At 42.3% G+C, this 18,569-nt stretch overlaps 1 protein-coding gene across 1 annotated transcript in view; it reads left to right on the forward strand.

The window, feature by feature from the left end:
• Positions 1–18,569, forward strand: part of SP100 (SP100 nuclear antigen) — a 98,759-nt gene that overhangs the window by 37,801 nt on the left and 42,389 nt on the right. Inside the window, exons 2-9 of the mRNA XM_065880186.1 lie at positions 4,927–5,086; positions 6,232–6,400; positions 8,598–8,681; positions 10,365–10,435; positions 12,869–13,055; positions 13,494–13,578; positions 15,726–15,877; positions 16,581–16,664. Of these exons, the coding sequence (XP_065736258.1) occupies positions 4,927–5,086; positions 6,232–6,400; positions 8,598–8,681; positions 10,365–10,435; positions 12,869–13,055; positions 13,494–13,578; positions 15,726–15,877; positions 16,581–16,664 (992 nt within the window). The remainder of the gene's footprint in view (positions 1–4,926; positions 5,087–6,231; positions 6,401–8,597; positions 8,682–10,364; positions 10,436–12,868; positions 13,056–13,493; positions 13,579–15,725; positions 15,878–16,580; positions 16,665–18,569) is intronic.

Raw genomic sequence — 18,569 nt, forward strand, 5'->3', positions numbered from 1 at the left:
ATGTTCTCCATCTGTTACTGGACTGCCAACTTGCATCCATTACTGGATCCACTGGTTTCTAATTTTCACATCTTCCTCATTACTGGATTACTTCCCTGTTTTTCCCAAATCCATCATATTGTATTTTCCTAAGAGTAGGTGTGTGCTGTTCAATATTATACATTGACAAAATAAATAAACAAGCTAGAACCACACTAGATGACTTAGAGAATTTTTTTTTTTTTTTTGGTGGTACGCGGGCCTCTCACTGTTGTGGCCTCTCCCGTTGCGGAGCACAGGCTCCGGATGCGCAGGCTGAGTGTCCATGGCTCACGGGCCCAGCCGCTTCACGGCATGTGGGATCTTCCCGGACCAGGGCACGAACCCGTGTCCCCTGTATCAGCAGGCGGTCTCTCAACCACTGCCCCACCAGGGAAGCCCAACTTAGAGAATATTTTGAAAGGTATTAATGTGAAGACAAATTTGATGCAGAAGGCAATTTGTAATTCAAAGAAAATTATATAATATTATAATATAATATGATGAATAAACCCCCTGCAAGTTATGGGTAGGTTATAGAAATAGGTAGATGGATTTATATGCTTATGGAGAATTTAGGAAAGAATACATGCAAGGTGATTAAAATGGATTATGCAGGAGGAGTGGGCACAGTGATGTGGATGGAAAGGAAAATAATGATTGCATAAAAATTTTAGAGCACGTATAAACTGTATTTTTAAACCTTAAAAATATGTATTGACATATGCATAAAGGAAATAAAGAAAATTTTAGGAAAACACTCAAAATGGATGTTTGTAAAGTAAAATTTCTCAGCCCTACATGTCTGAAGTTGTCCTGATTCACTCTGTATTTTGAAGGGCTAGATCTGTTACTGATGAGATGTCTCAAGCTATTCTTGCCATCATTCCTCCACAAGTGACCAGTTTCTTAATTCTTTCTGGAATATTTTAAGCTCTTCTCTGTTTTTTAGATGTTGGCATTTCATAGTGATATGCCTTGGTTTGGTTCTTTTAAAATTCATTTCTCTAAGTCCTTTTAAAAAAATCCATGTCCTTCTACTCCCTGGTACATATCTCCTTAAATAATTCTCTTGATGTGGTCCTCCTCTACATTTCCTTGCACATCTTTCTTGGCTCTAATTAGGTTGCTATTAGACCCCTAAATTAATCTTACTCTCCTATGTTGTCTTTCAAATTTATTCTTCTTTGTTCTTTTAATCTCTTCATTTAATTTTGCGGGAAATTTCCCCAACTTTATTTTACAACCATTTTAGTAAATCTTAGTAAATTTCCAAAAATCAATTTAAAAAAATATCTAATGCCACTATCTCTTTCTCTGATAGTTCTTTTTTCTTTGTAACCAGCGGTGCAATATGTATTCCCAAATCTCTCTAAAAATATTAGAGGTTTTGGGAGTTTCTCCTGTTTCCTACAATATCTCTGTTTCTCCTGGGGCAACTTTTTCTCTTTTTTAATGTTGTTCTTTCTTTCTGATATTGGAGACTTTCTGCAAATGTCTGCTGACCTGTGGTTATCTGCTTCTACTTAAGAGGAAGCTCTGGAAATCAATCAACGTGACTCACTAAATTAAAGAATAAAGAAGGAAAACGATATGAATAGCTCAATAGATGCATTTGATAATATTTAACGTCTGTCCATGATAAAACTCTCAGCAAACTAGCAATAAACAGAAACTTCCTCAGTTGTGTGTGTGTGTGTGTGTGTGTATATGACATCATACTTGATGGTGATACTAAATGCATTTTCTCTAACATTGGAAACAAGGCAAGGGATTCCATTCTCACCATTTCTCCTCAACATTGTATTTAAACTCTTAACCAGTGCAACAAGAAAGAAAAAAGAGGGCTTCCCTGGTGGTGCAGTGGTTGAGAGTCCGCCTGCCGGTGCAGGGGACACGGGTTCGTGGCCCGGTCTGGGAGGATCCCACATGCCGCGGAGCTGCTGGGCCCGTGAGCCATGGCCGCTGGGCCTGCGCGTCCAGAGCCTGTGCCCCGCAACGGGAGAGACCACAACGGTGAGAGGCCCGCGTATCGCAAAAAAAAAAAAAAAAAAAAAGAGTTTTATTTGCTGATGACATGATTGTTTTTTTCTATAAAATCCAAAGGAAATCTACAAATATATTACTAGAATACATGAATTTAGGAAGGTCATGAATACATGGTTAATGTTTCTGAAAATCAATTCTATGTTCATACAATTGTTAGAAATAATTTAAAAAGCAATATCATTTGAAGTAGCCCCTCAAACAATAAAATAACTAAGAATAATTTTAATGAAAGAAGTGTATGACTTCTATACTGAAAGCTGTAAACACTTCTGGCAAGATTAAGGAAAAATAAATAAATGGATTAGAGCTCAATATTGTTAAGATGTCACTTTTCACCAAATTTATCAACAAATTCAATGCAAACCTTATAAAACTCTACAACGCGTCTCTTGTAGAAACTGACAAATCCAATTTTAAAAATATGTGGAAAAACAAAAGACCTAGAAAACCCAAGACAATATTTTCCTAATTGACTTCAAAACTTACTATAAGTTGTAGTATTCAAATCAATATACTATTGGCACAAGGATAGACAAACAGATAAATAGTACAGCATAGAAAATCCAGAAATAGATCCATGCTTATACTGTAAATTACTTTTTGAATATTTTCATTAACTTGGGGAAGGCAAAGATTTCTTAAATAGTACACTGAAGTTATTAGCCACAGAAGAAAAAAATGATAGCTTAACCAGGTCAAAAGACATGGTCAAGAAAATGAAAGGCAAACCACAGAATGGAAAAAATATTCATAATGCGTATATTAAACAAAACACTTGTTTCCATAATATATACAAACTCCTACACATCAGTAAATAATAAATGACAATCTAATAATATAAATGGGCCAAAGACTTGAAAAGACACTTCACAAAAGGAGATTATGAATTGCCAATAAGCATACAAAAGTGTGCTCAATATTATCAGTCATTAAAGAAATACAAATTAAAACTATATGGGATATCACATTATACATTATAGACTAAAATGGGTCAAACATAGACTTTGAAATACAGTTTGACAGGTTCTAAAACGATTAAACATATTCCTACACAATGACCCAACAATTCCACTCCTAGTTATTTACACAAGAGAAATTAAAACGTCTTGCCACTAAAAAACTTGTACAAGAACAACAGCTTTATTCAAACTAGTCCCAAACTAGAATCCACCCAAGTGTCCATAAACAGGAAAATGAATAAATGGATTATGGTAGGTCCACACAATGGAATACCTTCAACAATAAAAAAGAACAAATTTCTATTCATCCAACAACATGGATGATGAGCAAAAGAAGTCAGACACAGGGGCTTCCCTGGTGGCGCAGTGGTTGAGAGTCCGCCTGCTGATGCAGGGGTCACGGGTTCGTGCCCCGGTCTGGGAAGATCCCACATGCCGCGGAGCGGCTGGGCCCGTGAGCCATGGCCGCTGAGCCTGCGCGTCCGGAGCCTGTGCTCCTCCACGGGAGAGGGCACAGCAGGGAGAGGCCCGCATAATGCAAAAAAAAAAAAAGAAGTCAGACACAAAGCACATGTGTTGTATTATTTTCATGTATATGGAATCCAGGAACAGGCAAAATTAACATATGGTGACAGAAAGGACAGCAATGTTTCCCTCTGAGAGGCTGCCTGGGCACAAGTGGTCAGGAGGCAAGTTGAGGGGTGAAGGGTGTGTTGTTCTGTTCTTCATTTTTCAAATAACACAAAAGTCTTCAGCACCATGTCTCCCTTGTGATCTCCACTGCTTCTCCAGGTGCTGCAGGGTACACTGGTTGCTTCTCTGACCTCTGGGAGCATCCTCCACCTACAACAGTAATTAGTGATCCTCTGACCAGTTTTTGTCTTATAGATTTCGGTAGTAATCTCTCATCTGCTCATTGCCCCCTGACATTCTCCTCGTCATTGTGAATCCAATCCCTTCATTAGCATTTTAGTGGGGGGGAGGGGAGGTAATAAAAGAGAAGACAAATGATCCTCTTCAATCTGCAGTCTTTAATCAGAAACTTCTTTATGCAGAATTCAACAAAATAATGTGTCATTTCTTTGATGGTTTTGGGTACTGGTAAGTGACAATAATTTTCTTCTGGTTTGACAAAGAATCCTAATGTCTTCATAACTCTTATGAATACAAAATGTTGATTAAAACATTATCAGAGCAATAAAATAATCACCTAAGAACCAGAATTAAAGGCTGAGGTTTAAAATTACTATCACAGAAAATAGCAGCAATTTCTGAAATTCAGATGTCTAGAAAGATTCACTATATATAACAATAACACAGAAAGATTTATACTAACACAAAGTAGAAGTCCCAGAAGAAATGACTAATAGTCTTGTGAATTTCTCAGTTTATCCGTATCATATTCTTAACCACATCTTATCATTTATGAACTAGTTTTATAATACAAGATGGTATTTCTCTTAACAGTTATAGATCAGAGGAGGGGACACCTTGTTTTATTTTCTCTTAGTTATTAATTAAGAAACATTTTTCAAGGTGAGATTTTTTATTCCATTGTTTTCATTCCTCTGTTTATTCCACCTTGATTTTGTACAAATTTAAAATTTTTTTAATTAAAAAATACACCAGATAAGGGGAGATATCTTTACAATGGTTTTAATTGGGACAGACTGGAATGGACTTTTTCAGTCCTGTGCTTCAGTCTTTCTTAACCTCCTCACTTTCTTCAATTATATCATTGTTTGTTGTTTCAATTCCATTTATTCTGGTCTCTACTGAAACCACTTATTTTATATATGTTGGTTCTTTACAACCTATCCTTTATATATAAAATGTTACAGCCTCCACAAGCATCTTGGAATATTGATGACCGTTTTCACATGGTATTCTTCCTCCCTAGGATATCCATAGAAAATCAGAACACAGACGACGGGCTTACCGAGACTGTATTCAGGCACTTCAAAAGATATAAAGTGGAGATTTCAACTGCAATAAAAAAGACATTTCCTTTCTTTGAGGGTCTTCGTGACCGTGAACTCATCACCAATAAAATGTATGAAGTAAGTGAAGTTTATTATGTCACAATCTGGTAAACTAGCCCCATACTAAGTTATGCTTCGATAACCTGAACACAGAAGTAAGGGCACAAGTAGCTAACTGAGGAGTGTCGTATGAGAAGAAGACCTTTTCAAGTATTTTTGCAATTGTTCAAGTATTGTGATAAGGTAAAAAGAGAGGGAGAGTAGAAACAGGCATCACTGGGGACAGTCCTTCTTCTAACTGAAGGGATGGTGCTCATGGTGACCACTGGCATCAAGGTGAGTAGCACTGGAGACAGGCTGCATCAGAAGCAGGTGTGCTCCACAGATGTTTAGTTCCTTGTAGGAATGCACACAGTAGAGCATAAACTAAGAATTAAAAGAATTTTAATGAATTGATGAATAATTTAAATGAGATGATTTAATGAAATAATAATTGACACAGCATTGCTTTTCAATGAACTTCAATTTAAATAGTTACATCTGAGAACATTAAAACCCACAGGGAATTGATATCCTGTTAGGACAAATTTGGGGGTATATGCTTGCTATTCTTTCTCCAATGGTTTTTTTGGGGGGGGATCTTTTTTTTTCCATTTATTTACTTATTTTATTTATGCTATTTCTGGAGTCTTGGAATTTGGGTTAATTTTAGCAATAGGTGTTGTTGGAGCTACAGAGATGCAAGTCTTCTCCTTGCCCTACAAATATGCTTTCCCTGTGGTCAAGTTCACAAAAGGGGAAACTGTCACCTGCCTTCCTTGAGCCCTTCCAGGCCAAGTCAGTCTTGGTGAAGGGGCAGGAGTTGTCCAGTCAACAGAATAGCTGCTCATCACCTGCCAAGTCTATTCCTAAAACATTTGACGAAGCTCTTAGAAGCCTACATATCCATTAACTTTGAACCCAATTTTATTCTTCAGAATCGCTCCTTCTTACATCTAATATAAATGAGGGTGGGGAGATCAGATTCACAAATGGGGATTTCTAAGGAGAAAGGATTTACAGTTCCACTTAGTAGCCATACAAATACACAGAAATTCTAAACCTTTATGTGAAAAGATACATATGTATGGAAATTGGAATACATTAACCATAAAATCTCTTTCTAGGGCTCTTCTGTAACGTGGAAGTCTGTATTTATATTTTCTCCATTCAATATTTTTTAGGACTGTCAAGATTCTTGTAGAAACCTGGTCCCTGTATCGAAAGTGGTTTACAATGTTCTCAATGAGCTGGAGAAGACATTTGACTTGTTGCTTCTGGAAGCTGTGTTCAGTGAGGTCAACCGGCAGGAATATCCTGATTTAAATCACATTTATGAAAGCTTTGTAAGAGGTAATTAGCTTATTATCTACCTTTTGATGTTCAAGGCCAATTTTGTTCAACAAGTATATATTGAGCTTATACCACGAGCCATACATGGTGCTGGGTAGTGGGGATATAACAGTTAACAAAACACATACCATGAGCCTAGCTGAATCTCATGTTATAATGGCTACAGTACAACACCAACCTGGAGCTCTGCTTATCTAGGCATTTAGACTCACAGGACAACCAGAGCCACAGTGGCATCCAATTTAAATAGAAGGACAAATGACAGGGCAGCGGTGGTCTACACAGCAGTCCACTGAGTTCACTACCACCCATCTCAAGCTTAGCTGTGGGTGCAGGATCTATCCTGGCTTGGCAACACCAGATCAATGGGAGTCAGTATCCCAACAACCCCAGAATCATAACTTTTAGGGACCACTAGAGGGACAAGCTGAGTTACAAGAATCACCACACTGAAGGAAGACCCGAGAAGAGTCCATAGATCCCAGTCCACATGTAATTTACCAGTCGCAGGTCATTTTAAGCCCTAAACCCAGGGTTGGCTTAGCAACACAGAAGAAAGGCCACTTTCACCAGATTTCCAGAGTAATGAGCAAGAAAGCTGACTCAATATCAAATCTGCCCTTGAAGGAAAAATGGTTTTTCACTTTTTCTCCTCAAATAATCACAAAAGCTCTTCTCTTCGAGGAACTAGTTTTGGTGCTATACAAAACTAAATCTTGACTTTTTCCTGCGAAGGCATAATTTATACTTTTTAAATGCTGGGGCGACTCACACCTACACTTGCTGCCGTCCACCTGCCCCTGGGGGAGGTTGCTGCCGCCGCCTCCTGGACTCTGCTGTCCCTGAGAGCTCGGGTCAGCGGCCAAAGTTAGAGGCTGGGGACTGTGACCAGGGCGTGACATCTCTCCTATTGCCAGGTCCCCAACTCCATCTCATGTGCTGAAGCCCCCAGTGCCTGCCCACAGGCCTCCTTCAACTCTTCTGGGCTTTGGGCCATTGTTCTCCTCACACCTTCCGCCTGGTTTTGCTGAGGCTTGAAGCCCGTGTCCTGGGGAAGACAAAGCAGCCATGGCTCTCACAGTCCTGTCCATCTCACCCCCTCGAAGGCACTGTCCCAGGAGGTGCTCCTGCCATCAGCTCTGGGGCAGCCCGGGCTCCACTGCCTCCCCTGGTGTCTCCTCCCCGGACTCCTGGCAGGGACCCACCCCCTAGGCTCCCTGGTTTATTTCCTTCCTCCTACGCTTGCTGGGTCACCTAGCTGCAGGGGCCCTGGGCTGGTGTCCTGACCTCTCCTTGTTGGGGCAGCCTCCTGGGTCCCTGGTCCAGGAGTCGTGGGGACATCCTGCAGTGCTGCCACAGGCACTCCCTGCTTGCGGCTTCAGAGTGTCCTTCTTTGTGGGATCTGGACCACTATGGGAACCCTGTCTAGTAACCCCACCACACGTGTCAGCCCCTCTGCTTGGTCTCTTTTGGAACCGCTCATCCTCCCCAACACAATTAAGCCCAACCCATGTCTTATCTAGTCCCATCTTTATTTTTATTTCTTTTTAATATTTATTTATTTATTTGGCTGCACCAGATCTTAGTTGTGGCACGCTGGATCTTTGAGGCAGCATGCAGGCTCTTTTAGTTGCAAAATGCAGGTTCTTAGTTGCGGCACGCGGATCTAGCTCCCTGACCAGGGATGGGAACCTGGGCCCCCTGCATTGGGAGCTCAGAGTCTTAACCACTGGACCACCAGGGAAGTCCCTAGTCCCATCTTTATAGCTCTTGGGCTTTCCTTTTTATGCACACAGATCTCTTTAGGATCCTACCCCTTCTCCAGAGGAAATCTCTCTGTTTCTTCCTTACAGTTTGAACAGTTCAGTAAACACATTTCACTTTCCTTATTTATCTTGACATGTGCTTTCCCCACGATGTGAGGATTATTTTACGTAACTGACAGGATCAGGATGTTTCCACGACTCCTTTATCCTTACATACAAGTGGCTCAGCTCTGGGTGTGGAACATAACAGTTCCCCTGCTGGGGCTTCTCTTCTGTCCAAGGATGATGGGGGAACTTTACCATGAAGATTGGGACCCGCTGAGCTCTGAGTGACCCGAGGGCTAGGAATTTCTAAATTTGTAATTTTGAGATGATGTTCCTGGTCTCTGGTGGAGATCTCTAATTGTCTTCTTCTCTGTCCCTCTCTTCAGCAGTCCACGAGAAAGTTAATCATGAAGAAAGCAATGAAGAAGAGAGGGAGGAGAGGCCTATTCTCCCACTAAGCCTTGAGCAAGGTGATTGAGACAAATACAAAAGCGATTCTCATCTGCTAAGAGGAAAAGGAGAAGGGGAGGTGGGAGTCCGAGTCCTGAGCAAACACTGAGAATCAGGGAAGAAATGTTGAAGGACCATGGAGAAGGTGGCGAGGGGTGTCTATATGAGCATCTAACCAGAGGCTGAGTCCTGGAGAAGTAGCTGTGACAAGAGATTGTTGGCCCAAATACCAAGACAAAGGAAGAGGAACCCAGGGTGTCACTAACCAGATTTAAAGAGAATGACTACCTGGAAGTAATTGTGATTTAGAAAGACTCCTGTAGGAGAAGATCAGTGTAAAGGTGTGAAGGGCTAAGGACTATGGGCCCAAGGTCAATGTCAAAGAGGAGACCCTTGATGATGGCAGAAGAAGGGACTGATTTAAACGTGGGGGATATTGTTCAAGAGCAGGAATGTTCAAGGAGAAAGGCAGTCATACAGAGACAGAAGCGAGGAAGTGGTAGAGACGTGGAGGAGAGGATGTGGGTATTTGAGAGACAGAGAGGAAGAAAAAGAAGAAGTGAAAGGAGAAAGGGGTCAGGGACACAACAAAAACAACCAAGTTATTAACAGCTCACTTGATTGAACGTTTATTCTGGCAGTTGTGGGATTAGTGCCATTGGATGATGTTATCACTTATGTGCCCATTTTGCAGATAAGGAAGCTGAAATCTAGATAGACCATGTAAATAGTTGTCCTGGGGTCAATGAGCAGCGAGGGACCCAGGCATTCTGAACCCAGAGCCTGTGTTTGCAACCCTGGATACTACCTGGCAACCTAATGGAAAAGACAGAACCATGCAAAAAAAAAAAAAAAAATAGGGAAAGAGGGAAAGATACTGAAAAAGAATCCCAAGGGCTGGAGAAAGTGGAGAATCAGACACCGAATCCTCATGGAAAGGCCAACAAGACCTGCACAGGGAGGGAGTGGAGTAAGAGGGAGTGGGGAAGAGGCAGCAGGACTTTGCAGGAAGTAAGGGAAGGCCACCAGTCAGGGGCAGCTCTGGGGACAAAGGCAAGTTCACTATGACCGTGGGAGTCAAGGTAAGCCATCACTAGTTACTGAATGGCTGGTGGAGGTCACCCAGTGAGATGGCCTGGCCGAGGCACTCTCAGCCAGGGTGCCGCTGACCTGTCTTCCAGTCTATGGACTGGAGTTTGACTACAAGAGTTGGATGAGATCCACCAGGTCCAGGTGGTCTCTGTATTGATATCTGCAGGGGCTCTTAAACTTCTTATCTATAAAAAAGGGATTAGGGGAGGTTGGCACAGCCCATACTTCAATATCTGAGATAAACTTTTAATTTTCCCCCCTAAGAACTTGGGAAAACTCCTGTCAAGGCCAGACTTGGTGTTGCAGAGAGTCCTCATCTTACGATGGTCTGTTCTTGACTCTGTTCTATGATCCTTTGCTGCTTGTGTCCCATTCTGGACAGTTCTGGGGGTGGAGTGGCTGCTGCTTTGTATCAAAAAATTGTCAGTGTTTGCATCTGCAATTTCTCCGAGGATTTAGATAACAGAGTCTTCGTACTCTGAGTTGCCTGGGAGGGTGGCTCCTTCCACGCTCCTTAAACACACTTGCTGCCAGTCCCTGAAGGCTCTGGGCCTGGACCTTTTGCCCAGGTGCCTGGCTTCACAGTTTTCTGCTCTGTCCTGCTTGATCAGGCAGCGACCTCAGTGCTTTGATGTCATGTGCAGCAGTGGTCAGTGCTGCAGCCACAGTGGCGGGGGAGCAGGTGATGAGCGCTCCTCAGGGGACAGGGGACCTCCCCTGCCGGGTCCCTCACCCAGGGCCATGGACACCAACTGCCTCCCGTGCAAACCCTCTCCCTCCATCCCTGGAGCAGAGGCCAGGAGCTGCCCTCCAAACACCAGGCAGGCGTCCGAAAGAAACCTTTGGTACTTTAGCAACCAATAACCACTGCTTACAGCGCTTGACCTCCATTAGCCCGTAACACTCTTAATAGTGTTATTATTTAAAATATTATTATTTCCCTGAGTCTCAGTGTTCTCATTTGTAATGTAGGGATCATCATACCTATCTGTCATGAGGCAACGAAATGGAACAATGATGAAAATGCATTACCCAGAATGACTGATACTAGGTATTCAGCACGTGTTTGGTCCTGAGTAAAAAATACTGGTACAAACAAATATATTGTTAATCTAAAACATTAATCATAATGATTTGATTTTTCCGATCACAGTATACTGTATATTGATGCAGCTAGTAGTTTATTTAATCTTCCCTCAAACCTGAAAATGAGGTATATATTACCCTTGTTTTTCAGGGGAAAAAGTATCATCTTAGAGAGTTTGGTTATTTGCACAAGTTCACCCAACTGAGAATTGGGATTGAACTCTGCTGTGAATAGTGTCACAGCAGGAATTCAGGTGCCCATGGCCTAGCTTCAAATTCTACCTCGCGATCTTAGGGAAGTGACTACCTCTTTTTGTCCCTCAGTTTCAACATCTTTAAAAAGGACATGATAATAGTACCTACTTCAGAGGGTGCTGGATTTTAAACAAGTCATATCATGTAAAGCATTCACAATCATGCCTGGGGGTTCATCAGTGTTCCATGCATTTGTTATTATTACTACATTTAATTATCATCATTATTTGTATCTGGTGCCAGAGTCTAAGCTTTTAACCATTATAGTAAACTTTGGGATTTTCTTCTCTCACAGATGTCCGTTGGATTTACTGATTCCCCAGGCTGGAAAAGCAGTGATAAAAGCAATACCAACTTCTAGCCCAGGAAGATAAATTGAGGGTCATAGTTTCCCCATGCTTAGAGCACACTAGTCTATAATAAATTATAAATCTTTATTCCATGACTCTCCTTAGGAATTAAGGAACATAGAAGAGTCTCAGGGAACTTGCCACAATATGAAAGGCTCTTATTATGTAGCTTCCAGTCGGGATGTGTTATTTAAGAAAGAATGTTCTAAATTAGTAATACATTTTTAGAAAAGAAAAAACTTTCAGAGTGATTTCTGAAAACACAGTTATACTTTTACCAAATCACACTTATTCAGAAAGTTAACATTCTAAAATACCCCAAAATGTATGAATACATATTAGCCATTCATCTATTCGTACAGCTGGTGGGAACAGGAAGGGGTGAGTGGATGGAACTGCGACGTGTAAGGAGCAGAGAGAAGGGATGCCACATGTGTGTGTGTGGCGGGGGGTGGGAGGGGGGGAGTGGAGGGAGGAGGCAATGAAATTCTTTAAAACTCACAGTGTGGTCTGGGGGCAACCCTGCCAGGAAGTGGAATCCCAGAGCATCTCAGTGATGGCGAGCAATGAATATAAAGAGAGAAACTTCAACCTAGGACCCAAATGATACACAACAGGCCACCAATAAGTGTGTCCAAGAGTGTGACCCAACAAGTACGGCGGGCTGTGAAATGTACAGGGACAGGAAGGGCTGTGTCTCATGCCCACCAGATGTGGCACAAAGCATGCACCAGGGCCCACGTTCTATATTAAAACCTTGGGAAATAATTTTAAATCATGCTTTACGTAAATTACTTTGTTTAGAAAAGCACTAAATGAGAAAAATCCACACTGCACTGAAAAATATGTCTATGTATTCATACATTATTGAGGCCGGTGGGAACAGAGTGGGATGGGTCGATGGAATCAATAATGAGCAGAGAAGGTTTGCCATGGGGGAAGGGCGTGTGTGCTGGTCCTGGGTGGTTTACCCAGGGCCTCATTCCTTACCCTCCCCTGCTCTTCTCTGCCCTCTCTCTCTGGCCACTTGCCCCTGTGGACTTGCTTGCCAGCTCCCCTTGCTGCTGGCTCCCCGCTGGGTTCCTAATGTGGGAGACACTAGCAAGAGAGTGGGAATAAGGGAGAAGCCAGGTGTTGCCCCACCACTATCTCCAGTAACAATTCTAGGAGTGGCTGCATCACAGCCTTGACTCCACCTTCCACCAGGCAGGCCAGCCACGGTCCAGCTTCTGCCTACCCCGTGACCTCAGCCCATGAGCCCACCCTCCGTCCCTCCCATAGCTTTCTGTTGACTGTGCTTCAGGTTGCTGCATTCTTCCACTTGATCTTCCATTCACCAAGTAACCAATCCCTGGATTAAATTTCCTCTGCTTTAAAAGCTTAAAGTGGTTTGTATTTTCCTGTTGGATGCTGATTGATGCCAGAGGAAAACAAAATATGATGAATCAAAACATGATTTAGGTACGACCTCACCTGAAAATGCACTCTCGGATCACCTCTGTGAAACAGAACAGATAAATGCAAAGAGGAAAGATACAACCAGCGACCAAAACGATGCACTAGAAAGCCAACAAGCAAATGAACAATGTGCCCAAGAGTCTGAACCAGCAGGTAAGACTGGCTGGGTTTGTGTGAGTGTGGAATGGCCAAGAGGTCCTGACTAGTGGCAGAGAAGGAAGTAATGCACCACTCAAGGAGACATCTGTTAACAAAGAAGGGGAAAATCACACAGATACACAGAGGGCAGGAATGGGGCCTGATATATTGATGGGAGAGACCTGGAGGAAGAAAGTGAGAAAGGAAAAACTAAGAGACAGAAGGTGAAGAGTTGCAGAGCCCCACTAGGGAAGAGAGACAGAAACAAAAGTCGAACAAGTCAGGGAGAGATCGGCTCCAGAATCAATGAAACATGGCACTTTCACGGGGTGAAGGTGGCAATATATGCAGACAGGCTATAAGTAGAAACATAAGAAGGAAAGAGAAGTCGGATGAAATGCAAGAAAATGGAAACAGGGGAAAGCAAGTCTCTGTGGTCTTTTTTATCTTCAGGGTCCTGCGAACAAGTACCTATCCAATCATATAATGGTGATGCAAGAAAAGAGACACCCAGCCCATTGCCTTATGAGGAAGAAAGTAATTACCAATTTTCTAATTACATCTTTGTTTTTCTATGAGAGTAAAAGCTCTCCTTTGTTCTCCCATACTAATATACCCCTTCCCAATTCTAACACTGTGCAAGCCTTCTCCACAACCTCTGGCTGATTTTAGCAGGTGTAAGTTGCAAGGGAGAAAGAGAGCTGAGCTCTTTAGTGGATGGGGTGGCCCTGGGAAGAGAATGCAAAGAGGAAGAATAGGAAAAGGTGGACTGTGGAGCACCAAATAACAAAGTACAAGAGTGAGATAGATTTTAGATAAATTGACATGGAATCAAAATAATGCCATGTTGTGGAGTTGATGAAAAAAATAAGTTGCAACTTCCTTTTCAGAGGTTATAACAGAAACATGTAAATCATGTAAGATGTTGCAGGTCAGATTTGCAAGTAAGGAAGCCCAGGTGAAGGGCCTTTTAGAAGGAAGTGGCAGGTAGAGGGATGTGGTTTGTTGGACAATGGCACACAGGGAGAACTTTGGTGATGATTTGAATGCTTAAATGAGGAAAATATATAGAAAGACAAAATTGATATAGAGGAGACATACGCAGGTCATAATAATAATTAAGAAATAGGGATAGAGTAGGAGAAAGTAGGAAACGTAACAGAGAACGGATACATTGAAAAAGCAGGTATGGGACAGCAGGGTCAGGTCTAGGGTGAGACCCTGGGGCACATATAAGGATTATCTTACCCTTGGCACCTTGGTGTGCCCTAGGCACCTCCTTTGCCTGGTCCTAGACCCTGCTGGACCCTGGGGACAGTGATTACAAATGTAGAGGAAAAGAGATGAATAGAGAAAGATACAGATGAAAAAGAATACCAATAAATAGAAAAATGGGGGTAGGAGAGGCACAAAGAGAATAACTTAAAGGACAATTAATTAAAAATTGGTAGAGAGTGGGCCAAACAGAGAGAGGAGACAAATCAAGACATTGCCCCATTTGAGGAGACAGTCATCAAAAAAGAAGACACAAGGGACTGTTCCTAATACCATTGAGAAGGGTAAGGTATTTGCAATGATCAAAATAGCCCTGTAAACCCCTCAGATAAAAATAGGCCTCTCCTCAGGCATCTCACCCTCCCCATGGTTTCAGTACCATCCATCATCTATTGATTCCTAAATGTACATCTCCAGCCACACCTGATCTCTAGACTCATTCCTCCAAGTGCTTGAAGATCTGTATTCAAAGATCTGATGGACATCTCTATTTGGAAGCTGTATCAGTTATCTATTGCTGTATAAAAAAATAGTCCCAAAACTTAGTGGATTAAGCCAACCATGGTTTTGTCACTTCTGTCAATCCTAACTTTACACATAGCCTGTGACTCAGCAGTTACATTCCTCAACAGAGCAACGGAAACGCATATTATCTCCATCAAAACACACACAAAAGAATGTTCATCATAGCATCATTCATAGTATTCTAAAGCTTGAGCCTGCAAAAATAGATATTTTATGGTTTTATTTTTTAGTGGATAATTTCTATAAAGGAATATTATATAGTGGTGAAGATAAATATACGAAATGGATACAGATGACTATCACACACATGTTGACTAAAGAAGCCAAATCCACCCCTGCCCCTAAAATGTCAGAGGGACAGAGAGAGAGAGCAAGAGTGAATGATTCCACTTATATAAATTTGTATAAATTTTGAACTAGTAAAATCAATCATCTATGGTATTAAAAGTGTCAAAGTGGTGGTTAACTTGAGCAAGATACATCTGGACAGTTAGTGGGGCATCTCTAAGAGGTTTCTGGAGTGTTAGTAATCTCCTATTACTTGACCAAAGTGATGGTTACCCAGATATGCTTGTTCTGTGATAATTCAAAATTTATGATTTATGCATTTTTATCTATGGGTTATACTGCAATTGTGATTTTTATTTTTGAAAAGCGAAAAATCATCAAAAGATGAGAAAAGTAAGTGAAAAGAAAGTAAAAACAAACCTGGGAATTGAGGGAGACACAAAGAAAGGGACAGAGTTGAACAGCAGCACGGAGAAGGGTCGGGGTGAAGCCTCCCTCCTGCAGTGGAATTACAAGGAGAAGGCTGTTAATGCTAGTGAACAGTGCTTACTGCCTTTTGGAGTGACAAATTAAAATTCTTCATTCATTACAATTTGATCCAGACGCAAATCTACCCAACCATGGAGTTCAAGTCAATTCCTCTTCTGTCCCTCTGGCGGATATAAAGAAAGAAAAGCCATTTTTTAACCCCAGAGTTGAATGGCAAACCCAAGCAAGGACTGACTGTAACCAGGCACCTGATGTAATAGGTAAGGCTGACACAATGTGGAGCAGGAATCACAGGAACAGGGCAAGAGGCTGGGGCAGGTCAGAGGCTGGTGGCCACGGACAGAGGCAGGAAGGGGAGGGAACCAGTGCCCTGTGCAGTGAGTTTAGCAGAAGAGATTCCCCAGGAACTGGAAAAATATCAAAAGACAAAAGGGGTAAATAATAGGTATTGATGTCCAAGAGACAATTTCTAAAGCAAGAGAGGAAAGTATGGGGGTACAAGATAAAGAAAAGGGAAAAAATCAGAGACCCAAGGTATTCAAGAGAGGAGATGGAAAAGAAACACATGAAGACAAAGCGAGGTATAAAGAGATACCATCCCCAGAAAGAGAGGCATAAGTAGGGAAAACTGGCCAAGCTAAGAGGAAGGTAAAGAAATAAAATAAGAATGAGAGAAAGAGGTAGAATGAAGTAGAGGGTCAGAGGTAGATTGTGAGTTGTGGTAAGAGGTAGAATGAGGGTGAGGGAAGAAGAGTGTTGGCAGAATGGGCAAAGCTGCCCTCTGTGAATATCATCACGTTTTGTGCAGGACCTGGAGAAACCTGCAGGTCACACACATTCAAGCACAGGTCACGGTGCCTTGAGTTAACTTAGCTTCTAGATCTTCCTAGTGCTCTCATTCTGAGGTTTCCTGCTGTGTGGGCTCCACCCTGAGATCCTAAGTGGTTTTGTTCCTCTGTGCAGTGATCAGCAGTGAGGACTCCGCAGAATCCAGTGATGGAGACGTGTCCCCAGAACCCTCCACATCAGCACTGAGAAAGGCGTCTGGTAAGGAAGTGGGAGAGCAAGGCCTAGGCTGCAGGAACCTGAACTATAGTCACTGTTTCCTGAGCATCTTATGCTGAGCCCCTTCTGTAGCGTGGTTCCAGTTTACTCTGGAATCCTATTCTCTGTCTTTATTTTACTGGACTTTTATGGGAAATGCAGAGAGATGTGAAATCTATATCTGGGGATGAGGCCTATTAACTATTGGGTCCCATTAATAAATATATGTACCCTATATTGATTATATAGTAGAAATAGGCCAGCAAAGTAATGAGTGTGTTTAAAACTACTAGCTGTGGGCTTCCCTGGTGGCACAGTGGTTAAGAATCCGCCTGCCAATTCAGGGGACATGGGTTCGAGCCCTGGTCTGGGAAGATCCCACATGCCGTGGAGTAACTAAGCCCGTGCGCCACAGCTGCTGAGCCTGCGCTCTAGAGCCCGCATGCCACAACTACTGAGCCCACGTGCCACAACTACTGAGCCCGTGTGCCTAGATCCCGTGCTCCACAGCAAGAGAAGCCACCGCGATGAGAGGCCCGTGCACCGCAACAAAGAGTAGCCCCCACTCGTCACAACTAGAGAAAGCCTGTGCACAGCCAAAAAAAAAAACCTACTAGTCGCTACGCCTATGAAGTGGTGGATTTATGCAGTGATTTCTACAAAGAACAGAAAGCTAAATACGGTTGGCAATGCGTGGGTTAAGGGCACCAACCTCCAGTGCAGTCAAAAATCTGCCCATAACTTAAGAGTCAGCCCTCCATACACGCAGGTGGCATCCATGAATTCCACCAACTGTGGATCGTTTAGTGCTATAGTATTTAACTTCTTTTTTTTTTCTTTTTTGGCTGTGTTGGGTCTTCGTTGCTGAGCAGTGGCTTTCTCTAGTTGTGGAGCATGGGCTCTAGGCACGTGGGCTTCACTAGTTGTGGTGCACAGACTCAGTAGTTGTGGCGCACGGGCTTAGTTGCTCTGCAGCATGTGGGAGCTTCCCAGACCAGGGATCGAACCCTTGTCCCCTGCATTGGCAGGCAGATTCTCCACCACTGCGCCACCAGGGAAGTCCTGCTGTAGTATTTAGTATGGAAAAAATCTGAGTTTAAGTGGACCTGTGCAGTTCAAACCCATATTGTTCAAGGGTGGGCTGTATTCCTTTACTGGAAGGTCATATTATCATCTGATCACAAACTTGAATCATGTCATACCTTGTCCAGCTACCTAGTGTTAGCAGAAATAAAGACTTCATATAAGGCATTCTGAAACCCAAAGGATTGTTTTTGACAGAATTCTTCAACAAGTCATGGCATATACAGTGATTTTTCAAAGGACCTTTGCAAACAATATCTTACGACAACCTTAAGGGCTAAGCAGGATGGACATTGTAACCCTTGCTTCTAGATGAGGAAACACAATCACATAAATGTTTCAAGTTCTCTACAAAGTCTCATGGGAGACTGAAGGGAATAACAAGGCTAGCGTCCTGGATTCTGCATTATTTTCTTGTAAAACTGAAGCTCGAAATGATTATCAAAATGTTATTTCCTCAATCCTATGGGTAGCCTGAGTTGCCATAAGATCTGTGTCTCTGTAGTGTAGAGTTGGTGAATTTTTGTCCCTTTCTACTTTCCAGACCTAGACAATATCAGAAACATACCTATTTATGGAAACACGCTAGGAACAGTCCTAAGAAGAGATAAAATGTTACCTGATCTTGGTGCTACAAAAGAGCAATATTTTAAATACTACACTCAATCTAATTGCTCACTAGATCTATCAAAGTAAAATGTAGATTTGTTGCAGTTTTTAGGGAACACTTTTGTCTTAGTACTAGTAGGAAGACTGCTCTAGAAGGTAGTCCTAAAACACATCTACGGCTCAGACACATGAGAAAATGATTTCCCAGGCTTGCAA

The sequence above is a fragment of the Phocoena phocoena genome, chromosome 7 (genome assembly GCF_963924675.1).
Source record: "Phocoena phocoena chromosome 7, mPhoPho1.1, whole genome shotgun sequence".
Classification (NCBI taxonomy): Eukaryota; Metazoa; Chordata; class Mammalia; order Artiodactyla; family Phocoenidae; genus Phocoena; species Phocoena phocoena.